The sequence below is a fragment of the Scardinius erythrophthalmus genome (assembly GCF_964197995.2).
Source record: "Scardinius erythrophthalmus genome assembly, chromosome: 3".
Lineage (NCBI taxonomy): Eukaryota > Metazoa > Chordata > Actinopteri > Cypriniformes > Leuciscidae > Scardinius > Scardinius erythrophthalmus.
Genome location: NC_138223.1, coordinates 52587592 through 52613185, shown reverse-complemented (window position 1 = coordinate 52613185; position 25594 = coordinate 52587592). Strand labels below are relative to the sequence as shown.

General features: G+C 39.1%; 2 protein-coding genes across 2 annotated transcripts in view; both read right to left on the bottom strand.

Annotated features, from left to right (window-relative positions):
• LOC308688293 (uncharacterized protein) overlaps positions 1–25594 on the bottom strand; it is a 73332-nt gene that overhangs the window by 37117 nt on the left and 10621 nt on the right. The gene's annotated exons all lie outside the window — the stretch shown is intronic.
• LOC308688878 (B-cell receptor CD22-like) lies at positions 8562–20072 on the bottom strand (the record flags this gene model as incomplete). Its single annotated transcript, XM_081362317.1, has 11 exons — positions 8562–8873; positions 9085–9144; positions 9327–9386; positions 9537–9617; positions 9769–9814; positions 15907–15988; positions 16071–16313; positions 16413–16667; positions 16753–17010; positions 19452–19700; positions 19799–20072. The coding sequence occupies 11 exons, from the start codon at positions 20070–20072 to the stop codon at positions 8853–8855; spliced, it is 1629 nt and encodes a 542-aa protein (XP_081218443.1). The 3' UTR covers positions 8562–8852.

Sequence of the window (25594 nt, the reverse complement as noted above, 5' to 3'; positions counted from 1 at the left end):
TATTTTGATATAGCTTTAATAACCTACGAAACGATAGAAAGGTTAAATTAATGTTTGATGGTTCGTTCAGGTCATGTCTGTAACACACAGCAGATGGTCAGATCACCAGCTCTATCTCTCTATATGTTAATGTACTGAAATTAGCCTGTCTTCTGCTCTGAGACCTAATTAAATCACTGGTGTCCTAATCCACAAACACCTCTATTGCCTCAAGATTCTGCCTTCCTGGACACCAGACCCAACGGCGCCGATAAATGGCGCAAATCATTAACTGCCTAATCTGAAAACAGAGATTCCTTACTGCTGACCTCGGAATTATGGCTTGGCGAACATCCGCTGACCAATAAGAGCAATCTCGAGAGAACCCCAAGGATCCTCTCTCTGACATTCATTTACATTTAGACACTCAGTCAACACGTAAGAAAACAACCAGACTCTGTTTGACCGCTAATCTAATCAAAACTAGTAACACATAGACTCTCATCCCGTGCTCGGGGACAAAAGTTCAACGCAGCAGGATGAACCTTCAGTGACTCTTCCAGCACACACACACAAGGAAACACACACAGAGGAGCTCAAATGCCCGGACATTGTGATCAAAAATCACCCTTTTCCAAATGTATTCTTGAAATGTATTTGTGTTATATGTCACGGTCCCTATAAATCAGACCGATATAATCTAGTTTTATGATATACTCAAAGAATGAAATGCTTGATATAGTGAAAAATCTTACATTTTCATGACTTTAGACCATAGCATGGTCGTTCGCGGTATTGTTCTCTTCCAAAAATCTCAACGGTGTTGAATCTTTGACCCAAAATCTCCGAAGACGCATTCTTTTATTAATTCCAGTGTTATTAACGTTAGGAACAAATTTAGCTTCTCCATAACTATTAGGAAGGGGCGTGAGCCTCCGCAAAACGTCAGGAGGTAGTCACAATCGCCCTTCCAGGCGATTGGGTCATGCACCTAAAGAGGCTGGGCTTAACCCCTTCAAAATGCCGCGCTTCTCTGATCTCAGGGCACATCGCCAGAGAGAGAGAAACGACACGCCTTCTTCCATCCTTGGAAGCTTCGTTCGCGTTTATTTTCATTTTTCTTCCAAGTTTTATTTTCTTGAAACTACTTTTACTTCAGTTGATAGTCTCCTTCAACCAACCAACGAAATCAACTTAAAGCTAAAGTCATCTTGCTAAGTTTTCGCTCGTTTCCAGTCGCCATAGCAACCAGACGCTGTGACCTCTGTTTCGGTGACCACGTGACCAGACGCTTTGTCTACTCCGACTCGACGCACGGACACACAAAGGCCGAGCTTCACCCCGAGTAACGTAGATTTTAAATTTACAATCTGAAGTGCTGTTTAAAGTGTCTAACATTACTATGTCTATTGGGGTTTCGTGTGAATGACTGAACTGTTCTACCTATCTCTAATTTCTCTTCACTCACACTTACACACTCTTTGACGCACACATCTGCACATACACGCCCACCTATTCACGTGGTCCTAGACAGCAACACACGGCCACGTGCTGCTAAAAGCGTGCTCCTACACACACACACACACACACACCTCTCCTTACCACGCTCTCAGTGTACACACACAAAACCCATTCTTAAAATTCTCTCTCTCTCTCTCTCTCTTATATTCTCCCTTTTTCTTCCCCTGCTCTAACCTTTGATCTTACGTTTATTTTGTTATATTCCTTATTTGCGATCGTATATTGTTTTGTTTATGCATATTTACTCCTGTGTGATTTAAAATTAGTATATGTAACCAGTAGCTCGTTTGAATAAACTTTGTTAAATCATTTGAATTAAGTTTGCCTGTTTGTTTCAATACTGAGTCCCTGAGTAGTGCAGATCTTTACCTCTTAACGCTCTACGATAAATTTTACTATTGAAAGAAATCTCAAATGGTCTAAAACACTAGGATAAGTTATTTTCTTGTGGCCACAGAAAAGAAATTGTCTATCAGTGTTAAAGACGTGAGATTTCCGTTCAGATATTGTACCTTTTGTGTGCTGGACATACAGTTCGTACAATAAATGAACATTCTCCAACTTATACCTACAATTTCCCCAAATTGAACCTATTCTACCCGTCTATATCAGGGAGTACTACAAGTAATTGTGTAATCGCTGATATAAGCCGAGGTTTTGACCAATTCCCTATTTGGTAATTCTTTAATTCATGTAAGCAACATATGCATATTCACATTAAGGCTAATTTGAGCTAATTAATTCCCTAACATAAGTCATTGTTGTTACATGTCTTATAAGTGCATATAGAAACTTGGGATTTCATCATCTCACTCTTAAAACTCATTTTTCCTCACTCTCTTTCTTGCTGCAACTCGTATGAATGTGTGTGTGTGGGTGTGTTTGTGTTAGATATTAGTTTTATGTGTTAGTAGCCTATATAATCAATAAAGTATTGTTTGTATTTGAAAAGAGAAGTATTACTTGTGTTATGTGCTTACGAATTTATTGTCTTGAACTGTGATCTAAGTTACCTATGCTTTTACCCTTGATTTATTTCTTAATTTACTGTTGGCTGGGGATTATTCTTTCTTGGCCAGGAAGATATTATATTTCCTAGAGTTAATAATTGTTTATGCTTTCTGTTCATTGGATGAACTGATAAACTGATCATACTATTGATTCTGCTACAGTAAATTCTGAAAATAATTAAATTATTAATTATTGATATAATAATCCGTTATGAATAATAATTAATTATATTTATACGGGCGTATAAACGCTACATTTTTGTTCCCCTGATTTTAAAGTAACCCCTTGAATTTCTGTGTTCTGCCTAATCCACTGGGCTAAGGGTTCAATAAACAAAGAGAAAAGTAGTGCCAATGTTCCACAACCCTGGCGGGTTCCTCTTTCTAATTTAATAGATTTGGATAAATCCCCGTTTATTTTAACTCTGGAAGTAGGTTTTTTGTACAGTGCACAAAATGTCTCAACCAAGTCAGAATGAAAGCCAAATTCATCCATTACTTTATATAAAAATGTCCATCGTACTGAATCAAACGCTTTTTCTGCATCCAAACTTATTTTTTCTAATTTGCATTGCCTGACATGTTTCATTATCAGAAGCGCTTTCCTAATATTGTCTTGCGTCTGTCTCTGTCTAATAAAGCCTGTCTGGTCTTTATGTATGAGTTCAGGTAACATTACCTCGAGACTTTTACATAATATGGAAGTAAATAATTTGTAATCGATATTGAGTACACTCACTCGATAGTTTACACAGTCTAGTTTGTCTTTATTTTCTTTGGGGATAATATAAATGATGGCTTCTCTCCACAATGGAGGAATAGTCTTCGTTTCAAGTACCCCGTTAAATGCTTTCATTAATGTCGGTGCCAAGTGATCTTACATGAGTTTATACCATTCGGAATTGAATCCGTCTACACCAGGGGCTTTTCCGTTTTTTTAATCTCTTAATTGCGGATATAATTTCTTCCTTAGTAATTTTGGAGATTAGCTTCTTGTTCTGGTCATTTGTGACTTTAGGTAAATTTAGTGGAGATAAAAATGAATCAATTTCAGTAGCACTTCTTAATTGAGGCTGAGAATATAGTTTCCGATAATACTCCTCAAAACACTGTTGTATTTGTTCTAGGTTAGTTTCGGGATGTTTAATTTTGAATATTTTTCTCTCTGCCTGTTGTTTCCTTAATCTATATGACAAAAGTTTAAGGGCTTTCCCTCCAGTATCGTAATATTGTTGTTTTGTAAAAAGAAGCTTTTTTTGAATGTCCTGTGTGTTTATTTATTTTATCTCCTTCTTTACTTCGAACATTTTTACTTTCACTGAGTCCTGTAGAGAAGATGAATGTTCTTTCTGTACTTCTTTAAGTTTAGTCTCGAGATCTAGTAATTTTTGTTTTTTTCAATTTATTTACCGTAAAAGAAATTGCAATAATTTCCCCATGAAGCACTGCTTTTAAAGCATCCCATAATATAACTGGTGAGACTGCATCATTGTCATTGTATTCCAGATAGGATTCAATTTCAAATTTCAATTTATTCATGATTTCCTTGTCATTCAGAATATTCCTATTTAATCTCCATAGAGTAGACTTTATTTTACCATTAAGGTTAAGATACAGATATACCGGATTGTGGTCCGAGAGTGCACTTATTCCTATGTCACAATTTATCACACGAAACATATCATTTTTAAACAGGAATAAGTCTATTTTGGAGTAGACATTGTGCGCCCCAGAATAGTGAGTGTAATCCCGCCCTGTCGGGTTAATTTCCCTCCATATATCTACTATTCCCACTTCTTTCATGAAATTATTTACTTTTTTATACATTTTTTTGGTGTCGGGTTTGCCATTTGAACTGTCCTTTTTCGGATTTAATCTAATTTTAAAATCTCCCCCACATATTAGAACGCCCTGACTCTTTGTTGTCAATGTTTCAAGTACTTGTTTGTAAAATGACCAGTCACTCCCTGGTGGAATATAGACATTGAACAGACTCACTAAGGTTCCCTCAATTTTACCAATTACCATAATGTACCTCCCCTCTTTATCTTTGTGTTCAGATATGTATTCGAAATTTACCGCACTGCACAACAAAATCGCCACTCCTCTACGTCTACCTGAGTCATGTGAGGAGAAATATACTTTTGTGTACCCCATTTTGTTTAATTTAGCATGTTCATAATCACTAAGGTGGGATTCTTGTATGTATGCTATCTGGACCTTGTCCCTTTTCAGCTGAGATAACATTTTTGACTTCTTAACTGGGTTAAGTATGCCATTTATGTAAAGTGATACAAGTTTTATAGGTCTATTAAACATGTGACTGTATTAATGGTTAACCAAACAATTAGACACGGTACTCTTCCCTTCTCTGTGCAGAACAGCAGAGTATAACAAACAAAGAAACATACGCAAAATATGAACATACAGAACAACATAAAATATACCAAAATGACAAAGAGGTGACTTCCTATGTAGGGGTCTACCCTTTAGACCCTAATAGGTCCACGGGCCGTTCTAAGGCAAAACCCTTCAACTGGGTTCAATGAAGGGGGTCCTTGTTGGTTCACAGCATCTTGAAAGCTCTACCTACATAACCCATCTATTCAAAAATCACAATCTACTCACCACCGTGTCTTAATAATAACTAAAATCGCTTGGAGGTTTTCCACATCACTTCGTTTCAATTTAATCCGTTGTCGTTCCTGGGGTGGTCCTCCGAAATGTGCGAAGTTTCTCCTTGTAGCTGGTGTCTCGAGTGGGGTCGTGTGTAGCCTTCGTAGCGCGCCGATTCACTCGATTCACAGGACAACTGTTTTATCCGTTCAGTCAATGATGCCGGTGGCAGTGCTGGCATTGTTGTGATCACGTAGCCTCTTTTCACAAGATCTTTGACTGCTTCAGTCGATGAATCGTATACCGGTTCCATCTTCGTGCATCACGCGTAGCCTGGCGGGGAATAGAGTTTGAAACTTCAGATTATTAGCTTTCAGAACCTTCAGAACTTCCGCATATTCCTTCCGTTAAGCAATGATGGATGGCGGATAATCATGATCGAGGTTTACATGATTGTCTCTCCACTTGAATCCTCTTATTTGCCACGCTTTATGCTGCAGCATCTCCTTCACTTTAAAACTCAAAAACTTGACCACAATAGAGCGAGGCGGTGCACCAGCTGCTGGCTGAGGGCCTAGCAAGCGATGTGCCCTCTGAATTTGCAAATCAGGTATTTCTTCAGACAGTTGAAGGCCCTCACAAAGAAGTTTGTCTACAAAAGATAGCATGTTAACGGAATATTATCGCGTCTGCTGTGGCTCTCCATTTCTGTTAGCTTCTCATCTAGCCTCATATGTGGCTTTAGCCTCTCCAATGCTGCGTCTTCTGAGGTACGTATCCGTTCTTCGGCCTTTTCGATCCGGTCTTCGGCCTCTCCCAGTCTTTTATTGAGACCTGATATGTCGCTTCTCAGTTCCTCAAATTGCTGTCTGTTCTCCTGGCGAAATTGCCTCAGTTCTTGCAAAATCTCTGCATCTGTCATATTTTGCTAAATACTATTAGATGTTAGTTAGCCTTGATCGTCGAGGATAAAACTGCATTTCACTGCTCAAATCGCCTCAGAAAAAAATTAAATGTTCACGGTAGTGTCTTGCCCTGTCTTCTAAGTTAAACTGTATTTTATCATCTTTATAAAAGGGGCTTTTGTTCGAATTTCGCAGGTTCTATCGAGAGCTCTCTACTGTGCGACCGTCATGGCTGATGTTCCAACCAGAAGCCCTCGGTAAGATTTTTTTTATGTTTTTAAAAGAAGTCTCTTCTGCTCACCAAAGTTGCATTTATTTGATTAAAAAATAATAATAAAAAAATATTATTACAATTTAAAACAGCTGTTTTCTATGTGAATATATAGTAAAGTGTAATGTATTCCTGAGATCAAAGCTGAATTTTCAGCATCATTACTCCAGTCTTCAGTGTCACATGATCCTTCAGAAATCACTCTTATATGATGATTTGATGGTCAAGAAACATATCTCATTATTATTCAATGTTGAAAAGGTTATTTACATTTTTATTTCAGGATTATTTGATGCATAGAAAGTTCAAAAGAACAACATTTATCTGAAATGGAAAGTTTTTGTAACATTACACACTACCGTTCAAAATTTTTGGGGTCAGTAGGAATTTCTATTTTGTTTTTTGGGGAAAATAAATAAAATAAATCAATACTTTTATTCATCAAGGATTAATTAAATTGATCAAAAGTCCTATTCATCAAAGAATCCTGAAAAAAAAAATACACAACTGTTTTCAATATTGATAATAATAATGAATGTTTTTTGAGCATCAAATCCACATATTAGAATGATTAATGAAGGATCATGTGACACTGAAGACTGGAGTAATGATGCTGAAAATTCAGCTTTGACCACAGGAATAAATTACATTTTAAATATATATATTTTTTGTATTATTTTATTTTAAAAATATTAAACAAAACTTTTGACTGGTAGAGTATGCATATATATATATATATATATATATATATATATATATATATATATATATATATATATATATATATATATATATATATATATATATTAGGGCTGGGCAAGTTATCGCGTACATACATACATATACACGTGTGTGTGTGTGTGTGTGTGTGTGTGTGTGTGTGTGTGTAACTGGAGAGATGGTTACTGAGTGAAATAACTATGTTTCTAAATATGATCCATAACATTAACGTTACTGTTAAAGGATTCATTTTAGTATGGCTAATGTACCTCTACATCCTTTCAAACCATTCATCAGAACACACACAAATACACGCATACGATGTACTGTGTACAGTATGTGTACATGTAAATATACTGAAATGAATCCCATTAACAGTAACCTAACGTTAATGTTATGAACATAGTTATTCCACTCAGTAACCATATCTCAAGTTTTTTTTTTTTTTTTACTAACCACAATGTTAATGTAATGCCGTCTCTCCAACATACATTTACAGAAATTTGCTGCAAATGGTCGTTGCTGTAACTGTATTCTACGTTATGGGAGCACCCCAATTCCCTCCAAAATTCAACACAAAATTGTATTAATGCTGTGTTTCTGCTACTCCCCAGATAAAAAAAATGCTATCATATGCAAGTCATTTAAAGGTATAGTGGAGGATTTTCCCAAATTTTAGATAAGAACCGCCCTCTCCACTTTTTGAAAAAATACACATGTGCAACACTCTACCTGCTCCCGAAAGGGAACGCCTATTAAACGTGTACACGAGCAACGCATTCTCATCCTAGGGCATCATATACTGACGCTTTTGACATTTCGTCTACATCGAACACACATGGCACCCTTTAGCGTCAATATGAGACGCACAGAGCTTTGTTCGGTTATGGGTAGGTTTAGGTCTAGGGTAGGGTTAGAGTTAGACCGCTAAGAGGCGCCCTCTGGCCCATATCTATTTGTGTCTCATATTGACGCTAAAGGGTGCCATGTGCGTTGGATGTAGACGAAATGTCAAAAGCATCAGTATATGACGCCCTAGGATGAGAACGGGCATGCACGAGCCTAGTTCTCTTCGTGCACGCTCTGTTTACAAGTTGCTGTCGGCATGCCTCATACAAGCCTACTTTCCAAAAGAAGATTTGCACATCGCTAAACATAGCTTAGCAGTGATTTTAAATGGATTTCTTCAAATAGCATGCCAAACTTTACCTGTCGAGTAGAAACTTCGCGACTGAGGCATCAGTGGGAAGCCCAACCTGTGCTTTTAGCGCATGCCAGCATGTGAAATATTCTCCCAAAAACACTCTGGGCTTGTTTCTTTCTTCAGAGGCCTTTCTCTTCTTGTCATACAATTCATAGACACTTTTTATCTCAAGCACTCAAGCAGTAATCCTTGAAACAATAATCTTATCTATTTCAATCTATTTTTCTCTCTCTAGCAATCTCAGTGTAATGGCCTTTAATATTTGTTATGCTGTTATTCTAATTTATTGAATGTCAGAAAAGTGTGGAATTTTACAACTAGAGCCTTATTGTTTTCTAACTTTTATTGGAAACATGAACAATATGGATACCCAAGTTTTAAAACATTAATAGTCTCAATGAAGTAAGATTCATACATCATAAAAAAAGCATAAAGAAAAACACACTATAGTGATTACACACTTTTACATAATTCGTAAACCATTTACTTTCATTATCGCACATTAATCTTTAAAATGATCGCCTGATTACTTCAGTCACACGTCATCATGGCACTCCTGTCAATCATTCAGGGCTCCTCCCACAAAGAGATGCATAAAGGCTGTAATATTTACTGTGTCCAAAACACTACAGCCTCTTCTTGTTAGGCTGAAAAAGAAAGAAAAAAAAAGAAAGAAAGAAAGAAAGAAAGAAAGAAAGAAAGAAAGAAAGAAAGAAAGAAAGAAAGAAAGAAAGAAAGAAAGAAAGAAAGAGAAAACATTAATATTTAAATATTTAAATAAAAGCATCAACAACATATGTCAAGAGGAAAGGCTAATATATTGGGTTTTGTCTCTATCTAGTGGGTATTTTTACTTACTGGAAGATTTTCATACAGAGACGAGTCCAGTTCGGGTTTACAATCATCAAGTTGAGCAGCCTTTATGAATGAAGATAAAGTAAAAACAGGAGTGTGTTATTTAAATCTCCATATACTTAGTCAATATAGATATGTTCACACTGTTCACACACTGCTTTTAAATAAAAGTATCAACAACATGTGTCAAGAGGAAAGGCTAATAGATTGGGTTTTGTCTCTATCTAGTGGGTATTTTTACTTACTAGTAGATTTTCATACAGAGGCGAGTCCAGTTCGGGTTTACAATCATCAAGTTGAGCAGTCTTTATGAATGAAGGCAAAGTAAAAACAGGAGTGTGTTAATTAAATTCCCATATTCTTAGTCAATATAGATATTTCCACACTGACATTGAGCGTTTAATTCCTTTTGGCTAAAGGTGAAGAGAGTTTAGTCTTCTGTAGGAAACACTTACCGTTACATTCTCATACACAGGATCACTCAATTCAACATCATAAGCGTTGCATCTGTCATGATCAGGTCTGTAATCATTCATCTTTGCCATTAAAGAAAAAAACAGAATAAAGAGAAAATAAATAACGTCTATAAACAACTCACTAGAAAAAGTCACTGCTACATTCAGACTTTCAATCATTTAGATACCAAATCATTTCCCTGATCAGTAAACTTCTGATAATTATTCTCACCTGAGATTCCTGAGTGTCATTTCTCTTCTTCATCCTCCTGATTCCCCTTTAAAGACAGTGATTTTACACAATTACAACCAATCAGATACAGAAATGATTTTAAACAAAAGAAAAACTCCAAGGCACTCTCCTGGAATATTAAAAATGCCTTTATTTTATGGCATAGTCTCAAAAAAAAAAAAAAAAAAAAAAAAAACTATGCTTTTTTTGACTATGCCATAAAATAAAGGCATTTTTAATATTCCAGGAGAGTGCCTTGGAGTTTTTCTTTTGTTTAAAATCTACTCTACCTCTTCCAAAAAGCACCTCTACCAAGATAAGTGAATCCGGGAAGCGCTCCTGATCTACATGTTTTAAGATTCAGAAATGATTTGATGTTTAATACACAGATATGATTTTAACTGAAGGTATTTCTCTGTAGGACATGGCACTGCCACTTTGAATGTGATGAAATCTGGTCCATCTTCAGGATTTATGGAGTAATGATGTGAGCTTCAGATTTCATTATTCAATAACTAACTGAGTAGCCGTCAGTGTGGAAAGAAAGAATGGGAAATTTTGCCTTAAGTTCACGTTCATCACGACCAGAGATGAACCTACATTAGAGGGGACCTATTATTTATTGAGGTTTCACATGCTTTTTTATTATATCCAACAAAGCAGGAAAAACAACGAAGAATAATGAATAACAGAACTGTAGTGACACACTAGATGTTGGCAAATTACAATTTAACAACACTCCCACTTAATTTTACAGTAGGACTAAGCCATCTCTTAGTAAATTATATTAACACACACACACACACACACACACACACACACACACAAAAAAAAAACATTTCTTAGTCCTTTTTTTCCATGTTAATCGTTTTACACCCATAACATATTTAACACTAAACACAGTTTAGCAATTTAAGATCAGACTAAAGAGAATTAAATGAAACCGAGTCCAATCTCACTCCTAAGATACTCAAACTTCTGTCTTACCAATGGTTTGGTCAAGATATCTGCCTTCATGTCATCTGTGGGACAATTCTGCAGTTGTATTTGTCCATTCTGCACACATTCACAAATGTAATGGTAGCGAATGTCAATGTGCTTGGTTCTTGAATGATCAACTGGATTCTTTGCGATTGCTATTGCTCCTTGGTTGTCCTCCAGGATCACCACAGGAGTAGCATCCATTCCAAGATCACTTAGTAGTCGTCTTAGCCAGACACATTCCTGAGCTGCTTGGCTAAGTGCCACAAACTCAACCTCTGCTGTTGAAAGAGCAACAGTTGACTGTTTCTTGCTGAGCCAACTCAGCGCTCCTCCACCCAGTAAGAACACATTACCGGTTGTAGAGCGACGATTGTCCTGGTCTCCAGCCCAGTCAGCATCTGAGAAACCGACCAAAGTTTCAGACTCTGACCGCTCATACTTGAGAGTGAGTTTCAGTGTTGACAGTCAGATGTGCAACACTTGGATTTGCATTGAACTTTGAACTGCTTGTGCTATGTCGGGTCGTGTGCCAGAGGTCCCCAAGATATACAGTAGGACAGTTATCTCATGTCCTTCATCTTGTAGTGCTTCTTAAGAGCGAGTTTCATCTCTTCCATGCTTTCCATCGACTCTATGATCAGAATTAGATCATCAAAATACGCCGCTAATATCTCCAGCTCCTGTCGAGATCTCACGAACACACGGGTCTGATGTACTCTGTTTGATGCCAATGTTCCTCATGAACTCTATGAAAGTTTTACTCCAGCAGCGAGGGGACTGCTTCAAGTCCATATACTGACTTCTTCAGCTTGCACACCAAACTTTCCTCCCCTGGTCTGATGTATCCCTCTGGTTGCTCCATATATATTTCCATATATATATATACTTTAAACACCCATCTCGATCCTATGGCCTTCCGATCCTTTGGCAATTTCACTAAATCCCACGCCTTATTTTCCAGCAGTGATTCATGTTCCAAGTCAGCCGCCTCTTGCCATTCTTTTGCATTAGGACTCATCATTGCCTCTTTCAGAGTGCTTGGTTCTGCAACACAACAAACACTTGCATAATGATCCACAGTCACCAGGTCGGCAAACTCATCATAACCATATCTCTTAGGTGGTTTTCTGATTCCGCCACCTTCTCTAGCAGTTTCATCGACAGTAGCATCGATTGGTGTTCTCTCGTCGGTTTTCACAATAACTTCGTTCTCCGAACAAGAAATGCCCACTTCTTGTTTCAAGTCAAAGTCTGATTTGTTAAAGATCACATCCCGACGAATTAGAATCCTCTTTTCTTTATCGAACAAGCGATAGCCCTTGGCATTGTTGGCATATCCCACGAAACGAAGCTTCACAGCCTTCTTGTCCAGTTTTCTTCTTTCTGTGTCTAGGACATGTGCATAAGCTACGCAACCAAACACTTTCATGTGACTCACATTTGGCTGTTTGTCGCACCTTCTCTGGTAGGGAATCACTTGTTTCAGTACAGATGTGGGGAGTCTGTTCTGTATGTAAGCTGCGGTCGCTAGTACAGCCTCTGCCCAGTACGACTTTGGTAATTTAGCGTGAGAGAGCATGGTTCTCGCCTGTTCAATTAATGTCCTATTTTTTCTTTCTGCAACACCATTTTGCTGAGATGTGTGAGGTACAGTTGTCTCATGGTGGATACCTTGAGCCTTCGAGTATTCTTGAAATTCTTTGGATGTGTATTCCCCACCATTATCCGTTCTTAGTCTTGCTATTTTCAGTCCGCACTTATTGGATAATATTTTCTCAAATTCCTTGAATTTGCAAAGAACTCCACTCTTCTGTTTCATAAAGTATACCTTGCAACATCTAGAATATAGTCATCAATAAAAGTCCGAAAGTACTTTGATCCACCTACAGATTCAGTCTGCATGGGACCACAGACGTCACTATGAACCAACTGTAGTTTATGTTTGGAACGGATCTCTCCCACTAGCTTATGTGGCTTCCTAGACAGCTTGCCTTCCACACATGCTTCACAGAAGGGAACTTCTTTCTCAGCAGGAAGGTCCACTCCATTCACCAGTTCTTTAAGTTCCTTCAACTTAGTGGTGTGACCCAGTCGCTGGTGCCACAAACTGGCTGCTATTAATGCACTTGATGCACAGTGACAGCCTGGCGAACTTCCCTCTTCATCCAGCTGAAACAATCCATCAGATCTTTGTGTTCCCATTCCTCTGAGATTTCTACATTTTTATCACGGATGGAACAGCGAGACTTCTTGAACTGCACCGTATTTCCGGATAACTTGGGAACATACAGCACATCAAACATTGTGACATTTTTTACATCACTGATTTTTAATGTCATTCTTAGTTTAACGTTACCAAGTCCTAGAGCGTCAACCACTCTGCCATCACCGAGTTTCACAGACTGTGCTTTTGGAAATTGCTGGTAGTCTTAAAGAATATCTTCATGACAGGTCATGTGCATTGAGGCTCCAGAGTCGATTAACCACTCGACCTGTTGTGTCATCTTATCCTTATCCTTATCCATCTTATCCTCTCTGGCGACGAAGGCACTTTCAGATGAGTCTTCATCATGTTCATATGTTAAATTTTTGGCTTTGTGTGTTTTAGTCTGTTTTTTTTTTCTTATTTGGACAGTCACGCTTGATATGTCCTTCTTTCCCACACTTGTAACATCTCCACGATCTGTCTGCTCTCACTGCGTTGGTGTTAGCCTGCATATCACTATGAACTTGTGTTGACATCGCTGACGCGCCACCGGACGCAGCACCAATGGACATAGCACCGCCATAGTTACCATCAGCAGACACTCGCTTTTGTTCTTCATTTATCAATGCTTGCTGAACAAACTGCAGCGTTAAACTGTCCAACTTAGTTTTCAGTGCAGTGGCAATTGTTGTATAGCTTGGTGGCAAGCTACCCAGTAGTGTTACAATCTGGTCCTCCTCTTCAATCATCGCACCTATTGCCCCTAGCTGGACAGTTAACTCCTTCATTCGTTTCAAATGTTCAGTTATGTTTTCTCCTTCCTTCATTTCACATCTGAAGTATTTTTTCTTCAGAAACAGTTTGTTTGCAAGAGTGTCTTTATCAAAATGTCCTTTTAGCGTGTCCCACGCTTCCTTAGGGGTCTTACAACTTGTTATCAGGTACAACTGGGGCGCACTCACATTCAGCACCAACACAGACAACGCCTTTTCTTTCTGTTTTTCAAATTCTGCTCTTGCCTGTGCATTTGCTCCTCCTGCCACAGCGTCAGTCTCCATCACCATGCCCCATAGTCCAGTTCTCTGGCCCACTCAGCTTTTCAATAAACAGTTTATCCTCCATTGTGAGTTCCACAACACTGTCTATTTCACACACACACACACACACACACACACACACACACACACACAAAGAACCTGTGTAAAAGTACCTCTTCTTTGCTTTAGCGAAGATCTGGGCCCATAACCTATTGAAGTTTCACATGCTTTTTTTATTATATCCAACAAAGCAGGAAAAACAACGAAGAAGAATGAATAACAGAACTGTAGTGACACACTAGATCAGGGTTCACCAATCTCGGTCCTGGAGGGCCGCTGTCCCTGCAGAGTTTAGCTCCAACCAGCTCCAACACACCTGTTTGAAAGTTTCTAGTATGCCTAGTGAGACCTTGATTAGCTGGTTCAGGTGTGTTTAATTGGGGTTGGAGCTAAACTCTGCAGGACAGTGGCCCTCCAGGACCAAGATTGGTGAACCCTGCACTAGATGGCAATACAACAGTGACATCTATTGGCAAATTACTAAATTACAACATTATGCTCCTTTTCACAAGATGTAAAATAAGTCTCTGATGTCCCCAGAGTGTGTATGTGAAGTTTTAGCTCAAAATACCCAACAGATCATTTTTTACAGCATGTTTAAATTGTCATTTTTTGGTGCTCAGAAAAATGCACTGTTTTAGTGTGTGCCCTTTAAATGCAAATAAGCTGCTGCTGCACGGCACAGGGGGCGGAGCTTCATGAGCTCGCGCTCAGTCTCTCAGGACAATTTCATCTCACGGGATGATGATAATATCAGAAACTCTCAGTAACGGTGTTCATTTCGACCCAGAGTCGGAGAATAATGGCTACAGAGTCAGAGTGCTGTATGGAGATGGAACAGGTATAGTTTAGTTTAATTACGGTTATAACGTATTTGTTATCTGCTTGTATGTATCCACTATTAATAGCCTACAATTCTGCTGTTTCGGACCAGCTCTAAATGATGATCAAACATACTGTATACTGATGAGTTTAATAAAGTTTATTGTAGATCACACAAAAGATGAAGCGTCAGTTTTACTTCAGAAAATCACCGTCAGAGCTGAGTAAACACAGTATAAGAAGTGCGTAAGTACATAAATGAATTTCGGTAGAGTTGAGGAAGCATTTTCATTGAAAACAAAGTAATTCTACCTCGTCTTCAGCGGCTGCCTCAGATGTCGGGAGTAAATAGAGAGAGCTATGTGGATTAATACATCCAGCCACACAACACCTACAACGCTTGGGAGACATTCTTGTCAGTGCAGCAATGGCGGATGTGTACAACTCGCAGTGAACTTGATCAGGGCGGGGCTATGTTGAAACGGCAGTGTCTGTCAACACTCGTGGGCGGGGCCTGTGCTTAGTGATGTCACTAAAACAGCATTCTGAAAACAAGTCGTTGGGAGACACTGCTGATGATTTATGGGAATTAATAAAAAAGGAGTGAGTGGATTTGTATCACTATTGGCTGGTTGTGTACACACACTGCCAACACACATTTATGTCCAAACAGCATGCAAAAGTGAATATTGCATAATAGGTCCCCTTTAAGTGTGTGGGTCACAGGGAAAATTAGTTAATGAGGCCCTTTTAAAAGATGTTTTTAACATAAACATAAAGCTTATTTTTTAATTAACAAAATGTCAATCTTCATCTTTATAGAAGAAGATACAATACATCTGATAATCTTCATATTTATGATGGACTGTCACCATAAAAACTGCGCTTTGTGTGGTGGTGACAGGAACAAGCTGTTTAATCTCTATTTTATTATTTGATTAGTTCATGACGTCTCACTGAATTAGCAACTTTCTTATTCAGTCATTCATTCACACACACACGAGAGAGTACCACAGACACACATCTTACCAAATCACTAACATCGTAATGATCACTGCAGCTCCACAAACTCCTCCAATGGATATGTATAATATCACCAGACGTCCTGCAACTGAGACAAAAGAGTAAAACGTCTGAATAGATTAATTTGCTTCACTATAGAAAGAGTAATGTAAGTATATGAGCCACTCTACCTTTAACAGACACAGTTACAGCGTCTGATCTCTGAGATCCATGTTGATTGTGAGCCTGACAGTAGAAGCGTCCACTCTGTAGTGCACTGAAACTCTGTCCAGATCCAACAGCTGAGGTTTCATTCTCCTTAAACCAGCTGAAGTTCAGAGCAGGAGGGTTTGAGTCACTGATGCAGTTCAGAGTCACTGAATCTCCCTCCACTATTACACCAGAAACAGACACTAAGACATTCTTTGGCGGGTCTAAAGCAGGAAAAAAAAAAAGAAAAAAAAAAGAAAATCACATCACTGACAATGTTTAGAGGATTTAATGTCACATTTACTGAACCATCATTAACTCACACATGACATTTAAAGTCACATTATCAGAGTATTTCCCTCCATATTCATTGATGGACTTGCACTTGTATTCTCCACTGTCATCAGAGCTGATCTTTGAGATGCTGTAGATTCTTCCAGATCCTACAATCGTTCCTCCTTTAAACCAGTCGATTAATGCAGGAGGGTTTGAGTCACTGATGCAGTTCAGAGTCACTGAATCTCCCTCCACTATTACACCAGATGGACTGATGGACACTGAGACGCTCCTGGGAGGATCTGTTGAAACAAAAAAAGTGTAAAATGACATGCAGTGAGACAAATTATTGCAAAAATACTCTTCCAGAAATAAAGGCAGACTTACACATGACATTCACATTCACAGCAGCAGAAGCCTGAGATCCATGATTGTTTCTAGCAGAGCAACGATAGCCTCCGCTGGCCTTAGACTTAATATTAATGATGCTGTAGGTTTCACCAGATTGCAAAATATTCCTTTTTCCTTTAAACCAGCTGATTTCTGCAGGAGGGTTTGAGTCACTGATGCAGTTCAGAGTCACTGAATCTCCCTCCACTATTACACCAGATGGTCTGATGGACACTGAAACACTCCTGGGAGGATCTAACACAGAAAACAAAATTGTATAATCTTTTTTTTTTTCTGTTCCAGGCTGTTTTCCCCAAAGCATTGTAAGCCTAGGTAGATTGTATAAATCACTGGTACCAATGGTCTATGCGACTGACTTTAGACCTGTTAAATCCAACACAAATCTTATACATGAAAATTCAGTCTTATTTTGTATACCAAAATGTCTTTTAATACTGATGTGGAAAAAAAGGCAGATGGGCTGAATGAAATGCAAATTCAAACACTGAAAATAGGTGGTCCTTACAAAAAAGAAGAAATAAGAATTTACTCTATTACTCTGGTACCAGAAGCACAAACTTTTGTTTTAGTGTGAACAAGAACAGATCTTCAGACTCACAATGCTTCGGGAAAACACAGTCCTATTTCTACAACTGTTACCGAACCATCAATAACTCACACATGACATTTAAAGTCACAACATCAGAGTATTTCACTCCATGTTTATTGATGGACTTGCACTTGTATTCTCCACTGTGACCAGAGCTGATCTTTGAGATTCTGAAGATTCTTCCAGATCTTACAATCGTTCCTCCTTTAATCCAGCTGATTTCTGCAGGAGGGTTTGAGTCACTGATGCAGTTCAGAGTCACTGAATCTCCCTCCACTATTACACCAGATGGACTGATGGACACTGAGACGCTCTTTGGAGGGTCTAAAAAGGACAAAAATTAAAACCCTAAATCATCTAATTCAAAACCAATCTCCTAGTTTTAAAAAGATCTAGTTTTTAAAAGTCAATCTGTACTTGTCACAGACTGGGTTGGTGAAAGGAGCAAGGACTCTAGTGCAGAAAACAAATGGGTATTTATTAACAAAGTAAATAAAACAGCACTAGAAACAAAAACTCCCCATGGGAGAAAACAGGACAGGCATCAGCAGGAACAGGAAACACAAAGTAACTTAGACAACAAACCAGCACAGGACTGCAAACACAGGGAGACTAAATAGGAAGAAAACAAAAGAGGGTAACGAGAAAGGCAGGTGGGGCAAATGAATCAATAATCAGGGGCCGGTTGCACCAGCTGTGCGTAAGTTATAACTTAGCCTAGTTTTGACGTAAATGGACACTAAGTTACGACTTACGCACTTCTAAATATTTTTGCGTTGCACCATTAAACTTAGTTGAAGCGTAACTCTACGTTTAAACTAAATATTTACGGCAGCCTCCGATCAGGAGTAACGGCTGGAATAAAATATCAAACACACTGAACTGCATCAATAAGCTATTCTTTTACCTGACAGACTTCAATTCTTAATACATATATAATGCAGACATTTACACTCGCTTACATTTTAAGAGAGAGAACATTATGTGAAAAGATTACTTTGTCAGAGGCTATCTTTAACACGAACCCATCCCAAACAGCGCGCCGCTGTGTGCATCGGTCCATGGTGTGCATGTCAAATAGCCTATCAGTCATAGTCAATAAACGTAATTTCTTATGCTTTTTGTATCAATATTTATTTATTGATCCTTATTCATTTCATTTCAAATAAAGTTTCTGAATGTTACATATAAAAACACTTATGCTATTCATGATCAAGTATCGTATTTAATGGAAACTTATTTTTACCGTTAGTAACGTGAGGCAAAAGAATGAAGGATAAACTGAAATTCACAGCATTTCAACACAACATCTGCTCACGTGTTTGAAGGCTGCTATTGGATAACCGAGGCTAAACGTCATATTATGCGACTACGAATTACTTTACGGAGAGCTTACGACCTACTAGCTACGTTCTGCCTTACGAACAAATGGTGCAACGGAATAAAGTACAGAGTTAGTTACAAACTAGCTAGTAGTTACTAAGCCTCTAGTGTGGACTTTACGTTCCAATTTAAGAAAGAACTTACGAACGGCTGGTGCAACCCTACCCAGGTAACAAGATGGGAGGGGCCAGACAATTGACAGGAGAGCACATGGCACAAGGAAATACATGATAAGCCATGTGCTCACAACAAGGGAGTTCAGGGAGTCCTCTGACCTTTCATGAGCACCATGAAATAGCAGAGAGTCAGAGGACAACAGCAGCAGCATTAGGGAACGTTCACACAGTTTAGGACTGTGAGAGCTAAAATATCCCCCCTGTGAACAGAGCAGGCAACATGATATTAAAGCAAAACGCCACGTTATTCATAAGGAGGAGCTGGGGAGGTGGCGGGCAGCAGTAGCAAGCAGCAAGCATGTATGAGCAAACTGAATGTGCTTTAAATAGGGCGCCTTGTTTGAGCTTGGCCATTGAGCAGCAAGGGGAGTTAACGAGCTAATGCAGCTCAGCTGGAGCAGATCAGCTGGCGGGACAGTGTTGAAGCTATAGCATTAGCAGCATCTTGACTACCTGGCCTGCCAGAACTGACGCTGACGCTCAAGATATAACCCAAACAGAAGTGACAGAACTCTGACAGTACTCACACATGACATTGATCTGAACATCAGGAGAGATGTGAGTGTGTCCGTCTACAGCACAGCTATATCTGCCTGAATCCTCTCTTCTGACTGACTGCAGCAGGAGTTCATTGTTTCTGTCTCTTCTCTCAGTTAATGGCTGTGAGTTTCTGTACCAGATGAATGTTGCTCTGTCAGTCAGAGCGCAGCTGCTTTTACATCTCAGAGTGACTGAATCTCCCTCTGTCACTCTCTCAGGAGACTCCACCTGAAGATCTGAACACAACACACACATTATATCTAGTGCTGCTGTCATACACTGATTATTATTCAACATAATGCACAGAAGAAGAGATAAACCTCATCAAAGTCACCTGTGACAGTAAGAGTCACTCCAGGATAACCAGTATATTTTCCATCATCTTTATCAGTGATGAATCTGAAATAGTACATGTGTGAATCCTTCAGTGTCACATGATGTAGTCTGATGTTGCAGTACGTCTGTGTATCTCCCAGATACTGAAGCCTCTGACTGTATTCAGGGTCCTCGGACAGATCTGAAGGCTCTCCATTATCTTTTACCTCTGTTTTGGTCCAGAACACTTTCTTGATCTGACGTTCAGTAGGGTATGTATAAGTGCATCTCATTATCACTGATGAGTCCTTTAGTGCACAGATGTGTGAAGGACTGTAACTCACACCCCAATCAACACTAGAAACCCCTGAAACACAGAATTCATCTCGAACAATTTAGCAGCAGCTTGTGCATATAAAATTGCAGTATCAAATGTATCTTGAGTGTTTCTGAAGTGTTGCATTGACTAACCATGAATCATGAGAAGAACGATCAGAGGAAGAGGAGGAGCCATTCTGACTGATGTCATTATCAACACCTACAACAAATGTACAGTGGCTTATTTTTCAACTTAATGTCTTGTCATTGTGGTCTCATTGTTACACATTTAGTTTTTCATATTCTCATTGCATTAAAAGTTTTATCAAATATATGATATATGTGTCAGGGGGCGTGGTTCAGTGAAGTCTACAGTGGGAGAGATCTGCCTTGTCCCACACTTATCCACACTTGCGGTCTTTGCACTTGACCACTTGTCTACTTGCATGACGTATTTCCTCTATTTGGCCTTTGTTTACAGAGCTTTTTTTATTTTAATACTTTGCATTTTAAAATAAATGTCTACATGTCTGTTCAGTAGTTGATATGTAACTAACAGAAGACACAAATTTAAAATTGTGTGCTTCTACACTCTAAATAATAGTACAGTACCGTCCAGTAATATTACAGTAATATTTAACTTTATTAACTTAACAAAAATCTCTGAATATCGTTTACTTGATTGTTTGAGTTAAACATCCGAAAAATAACTGACTTTTTTACTAAAAGAATTTAGTATTTGATTAACACATTATTTATTTATAATACACTTAATACATTAGTGAAATTTATATCAAAATATTTGAGGATGGAGAATTAAACTGATCTGTTTCAAGAAACAAAATTATTACTTAATTCAAATCAATATTATTAATATATTTAACACACTCTTAAGAAATTGAGTAAGTTTACTCAATTAAAACAATGAACCCCTCCCCCACCCTTGGTGCATTTCCTCTGTGAAATTCAGGTTTGTGTATGTTTTATTTTATCTATAAAATCATTACTGTGCTTTAAATCATTTTATTTAATGCAAAACATCATACAGAGGCGTAACTTGACACCTGAACGACAGTCGTGCCTGTCTTTTCGCGTGATTGAAACGATTTGCTTAAAAAAACAACTTTATTCCTAATTATAATGAATATAATTAATTTGGATGCTAAAATGTCCTCACAGCTGTCACTGTTTGTTTATTGGCAGGTTATGGAGTCAGTCGCGCGCAGAATCTTTCGGCTATGAATGAAATGCAGGACGGCGGTGGAAGTTCACCCGCAGAGCGTGAGTCCGTCTCTGGCACGAGAACCAGCGGAAATTGGATAACCGACTGGTTGATTACACTTGAATTAGGCTACCTGAATGTATGTTTCATTTTTACTTCTAAAATGTTTGTTAAATGAGTTTAATTCGACAATAAATGCCAATGTCATGTATACTGGTGGTTGTATGGAAAACTATTTACAAAGGTTTAGAGGAAATAACAAGTTAATATTACTCATAAATAAAATAAAAAAGTTAATATTACTCATAAATATTGTTTTTTAAATGTTTAAATGTTAAATTATTTCTACTCAATTTGAATCGTTAATATACCAGATGCAGTTACTCAAACTATTTTTTTTTTTTTTTTACTTGCATTTATTCAATTCATACAGTATATTTCATTGATTTCACAGCTTTAAAATTGAAAAAAAAATTTGGAGTGTAAAAATGTTTCACCAAAAAAATTTAGTAAATCATATTAAACCTTTTAGAGTGTAATTAAGTGATAAAAACAGTTGCAAATGTTGTACAAATTAGGCCTACACATGTCACCGGGTGACATAGAAGGAATTTTGGGAGTGGAACGAGTTGCCCTGGGGGGAGACTTCCGGTGCGACACTAAACCGGTTCCGGCGGCCTGTCATGGCCGACCGTGTTGACAAGTGGCAGCTGCAGTGGCTAATTCAAGCCATTGGAGCGCGTGTCTCCAGTGGGGGATTTAAAAGTGGCGGCTCGAAGATGCACGACGGGGGCAGAGGCAGAGCGGCCCCTACGGTAGGCAGAGGGAGAGCAGCCGCGATCAAAATGTGAGTCCCAAGAGCAAGAGAGGCAGAGCGGACACGATCAAAGTGTGAGTCACGAGAGCAAGAGAGGCAGAGCGGACGCGATCAAAGTGTGAGTCACGAGAGCAAGAGAGGCAAAAGCGGTGGGTCAGCAGCAGAAGTAAAGACGGTTGTTATTGTGAGAGAAATGAGTGGTCTTTGAATTTCGGATCGTTTGTCAAACCTGATGTCCCCCTTTGAAGATCATAACGGTGGATTTGCCGGTCCCAATGAGCTGGAGTGAAGGTACACTTTTCACTGTGAAGTGGTGTGTCATTGCAGTGTCTGATGATTGAAGTGAGCACGTGTGAAGATTTAAAGTGGTTTGATTCATGCATGAGTATGGGAAGATTAAATGCTACCAGCACTCTGAAATCTTCGTCAGGGATCGTCTAGCCCGGTCGGACGTCAGGGAGTAATTCGAACTGCTGTGGGTAAAGCTCTGTACAGGTGTCCCAGTTCATGCCGCCGTGGTAAAGAAAGGACAAGTTTAATTCTGTGTGTCGTTGTGAAGATATGCATTCTGTCATTGCTGTCCGGTGGTAAGAGAAGACTCAGTTATTAACTGCTGGATTCTGTACTCACTATTGTTGTTCTATGAACAGAGAAATCCCGATATCCGCCACTGCATTTTGCCATTGCTGTCCAGTGGTAATAGAAGACTCAGTTATTAACTGCTGGATTCTGTACTCACCATTGTTGTTCTATGAACAGAGAGATCCCGATATCCGCCGCTGCATTTTGCCATTGCTGTCCAGTGGTAATAGAAGACTCAGTTATTAACTGCTGGATTCTGTACTCACCATTGTTGTTCTATGAACAGAGAGATCCCGTTATATGCCACTGCATTCCGACTGCTGCTGCCCTGTGGAAGAAAGGTGACACTCAGTTATCTGATGCTGTCCTGTGAATAGAGAAAGCCCACTGTCTGCCGTTACCTACCTGTAGACCCTTGTCCCTGCACCTTATCTGATGGCCATTGCCCTCTACCCAGCACAAACTGTTGTCTGCTGTTCTTCATCGGAAGGTCCTGGCCCTTTGTCTAACCCCCCCCCCCCCCCCAACTGTGGTTCTACGAGCAGAGATACCCAGTCATCCGTTGCTACTTACCCGAAAGCTCACGTCCTTTGTTCCCCCCACACTGCTGTTCCGTACGAGTAGATGGCCAACTGGCGGCTGGCCTAAGTCTTCCTCCATCCAAGACTCCTTCGACCTGTTTCAACGAGCGGCCCCTACGAAGAGTTCTGCGTCAGTGACATTCCCTTTAAGTTGTTTTTAAATTCAATAAAAACAATCAAGCTTTTATATCACGTCGGTGCCTGGCCTCTTGTTGTGCTTTGGTGTAGCTCCTCCGGAGTGGTGGCTGTTCTCGGCCCGTGACAAATTTGGCGTAGTCAGCAGGATTCCACTTGGAGTTGAGCAGTCAAAGACCAACTATGGCGGACGAAAAGAGTTGCCGGCCGTCCGGCTTCCAATTACACCCGTGTTTATGGGTGCTATGTGGGCCCAGAAGTACGGTGGGCCCGGATCAGAGTTGAACCTTACCGAATGGAGAATGGGTGTCCTGCTCCAGTTCTAGGGACTAGAATGGAATGGCGAGGGAGGGGTCACCGGGTGACATAGAAGGAATTTTGGGAGTGGAACGAGTTGCCCTAGGGGGAGACATCCGGTGCGACACTAGGCTGGTTCCGGCGGCCTGTCATGGCCGACCGTGTTGACAAGCGGCAGCTGCAGCGGCTAATCAAGCAGCCATTGGAGCGCATGTCTCCAACGGGGGAGTTAAAAGCGGCATTTTGGAGAGGAAGGACACGCACCAGGCAGCAGGCGAGAGAGAGAGGCCGAAGCAGGGAAAGGCGGAGGAGGGGGAGAGAGGCATAAGTGATGGGGTAGCAACAGAAGCAGTGACGGGAAAGATAAAGTGCGGCTGAAGCACGGGGCACAATTGAGATCGAGAACGGACAAGAGACTGGCCAGTAGGACTTGGAGAACGGAACTGTAACTGTAGTTCAGCAAATACTGTCAAACAGGCATACAGACACACAGGCATGAAGCTTGAATTCTCTTCTTTTAAATGAAGTAATTTATATAAAAAACAAATATTCTCATCTTGTGAAATCTGTATTAAAAGAGAGCGATTCCAGTCGACCTAATTACAGCTGATTCAGATGTAATGTGACTCCGCCCACGGAGAGCGTGCGCTATTCAAACATAAATGGCTGAGGCAATCCACGCAATCCTGTGAATGCCCCCATCAGCTCGAGAAAACACACAAGTTTTTTCAGATCATTACTTGTTTACACCGTCTTGCAGCTGTGAGGAATAATAATGGAAAATGTCCCCCAGAAGTGCGGGTATATCGAGGAGCGAGCTGAGGAATACTAGTAAGTTTTTTTTTTCCTTATCACGTGAATTTCTTCACGTGGGTTTCTGTTTATGAATGAATGAACGGCAGAGATGCGCGCTGTTTACCACATCTGGCAAAGACAGTTTAAATTTAAATCGCGTGTGTGAATGAATGATGATGTTTTAGCAAACTGTATTGCTATACTGAGATGAGTAAAAATCGACTGAAATATGTTGAAATAAAATGTAGGCTATTTGTATAAGCAACGTATTAAACTGCAAATTAACAATATGCCCTAATATTTCATGAAAACAACGTTACAGTCAGGCGAAATATGAAAGTTTATAAAGTTTAAGAAATATACAGTATTTACTGTAGAATATACTGCCTCATCAAATAAGCTTTTGTTTAACAATTTCTATATATAAAATACTATTTTTGTCAAAAATAAAGTCATCAACTAAGATGTTAGCTGTTCCAATGTTGGCTATATTCAAACTAATGAATACATATAGATAAAATGTAGGCCTATAATCATTTTTTTACAAAGAAAGAGTACACTTGAAATATTGTTGAAATTGTAATTATTGTTGTAATTGTAACCTTTTTAATAAAATAGCAAAACATATTTACAAGATAGATGTAAGCAAAATCTTAAATGGTCAATATGAGTCTTCTTCTAAATATATCTTTTGTCCTTGCATTTGTGGCTCAGTCAGTTTCACACCTGAATGAATGGCTCATTATGCAGAGTCATTATCCAGAGTTTGTGGGACATTGTATTCTCAGGTGTAAACCACTCCTCTTTCACGCCCCCCTCGCATATTGGCTTTGCAAGCAAAACCTGTTTTACATCAATTTAAATCAAATGTATGGTTTTATGTGAACAATAAAGCAAGACTATTTTCACATAATTTTGAAGAAAAAAACTATAGGCAACGACATCCATTAGTCAAAAGTTTAGTTTTGTGGCCTTATTTCAAAAATTTTAATTTTTAGTTTTTTCGATAACCACGCATAAACATTATTCTCTCAAAAATGAAAACATGTACATACACGTGGCTCACAT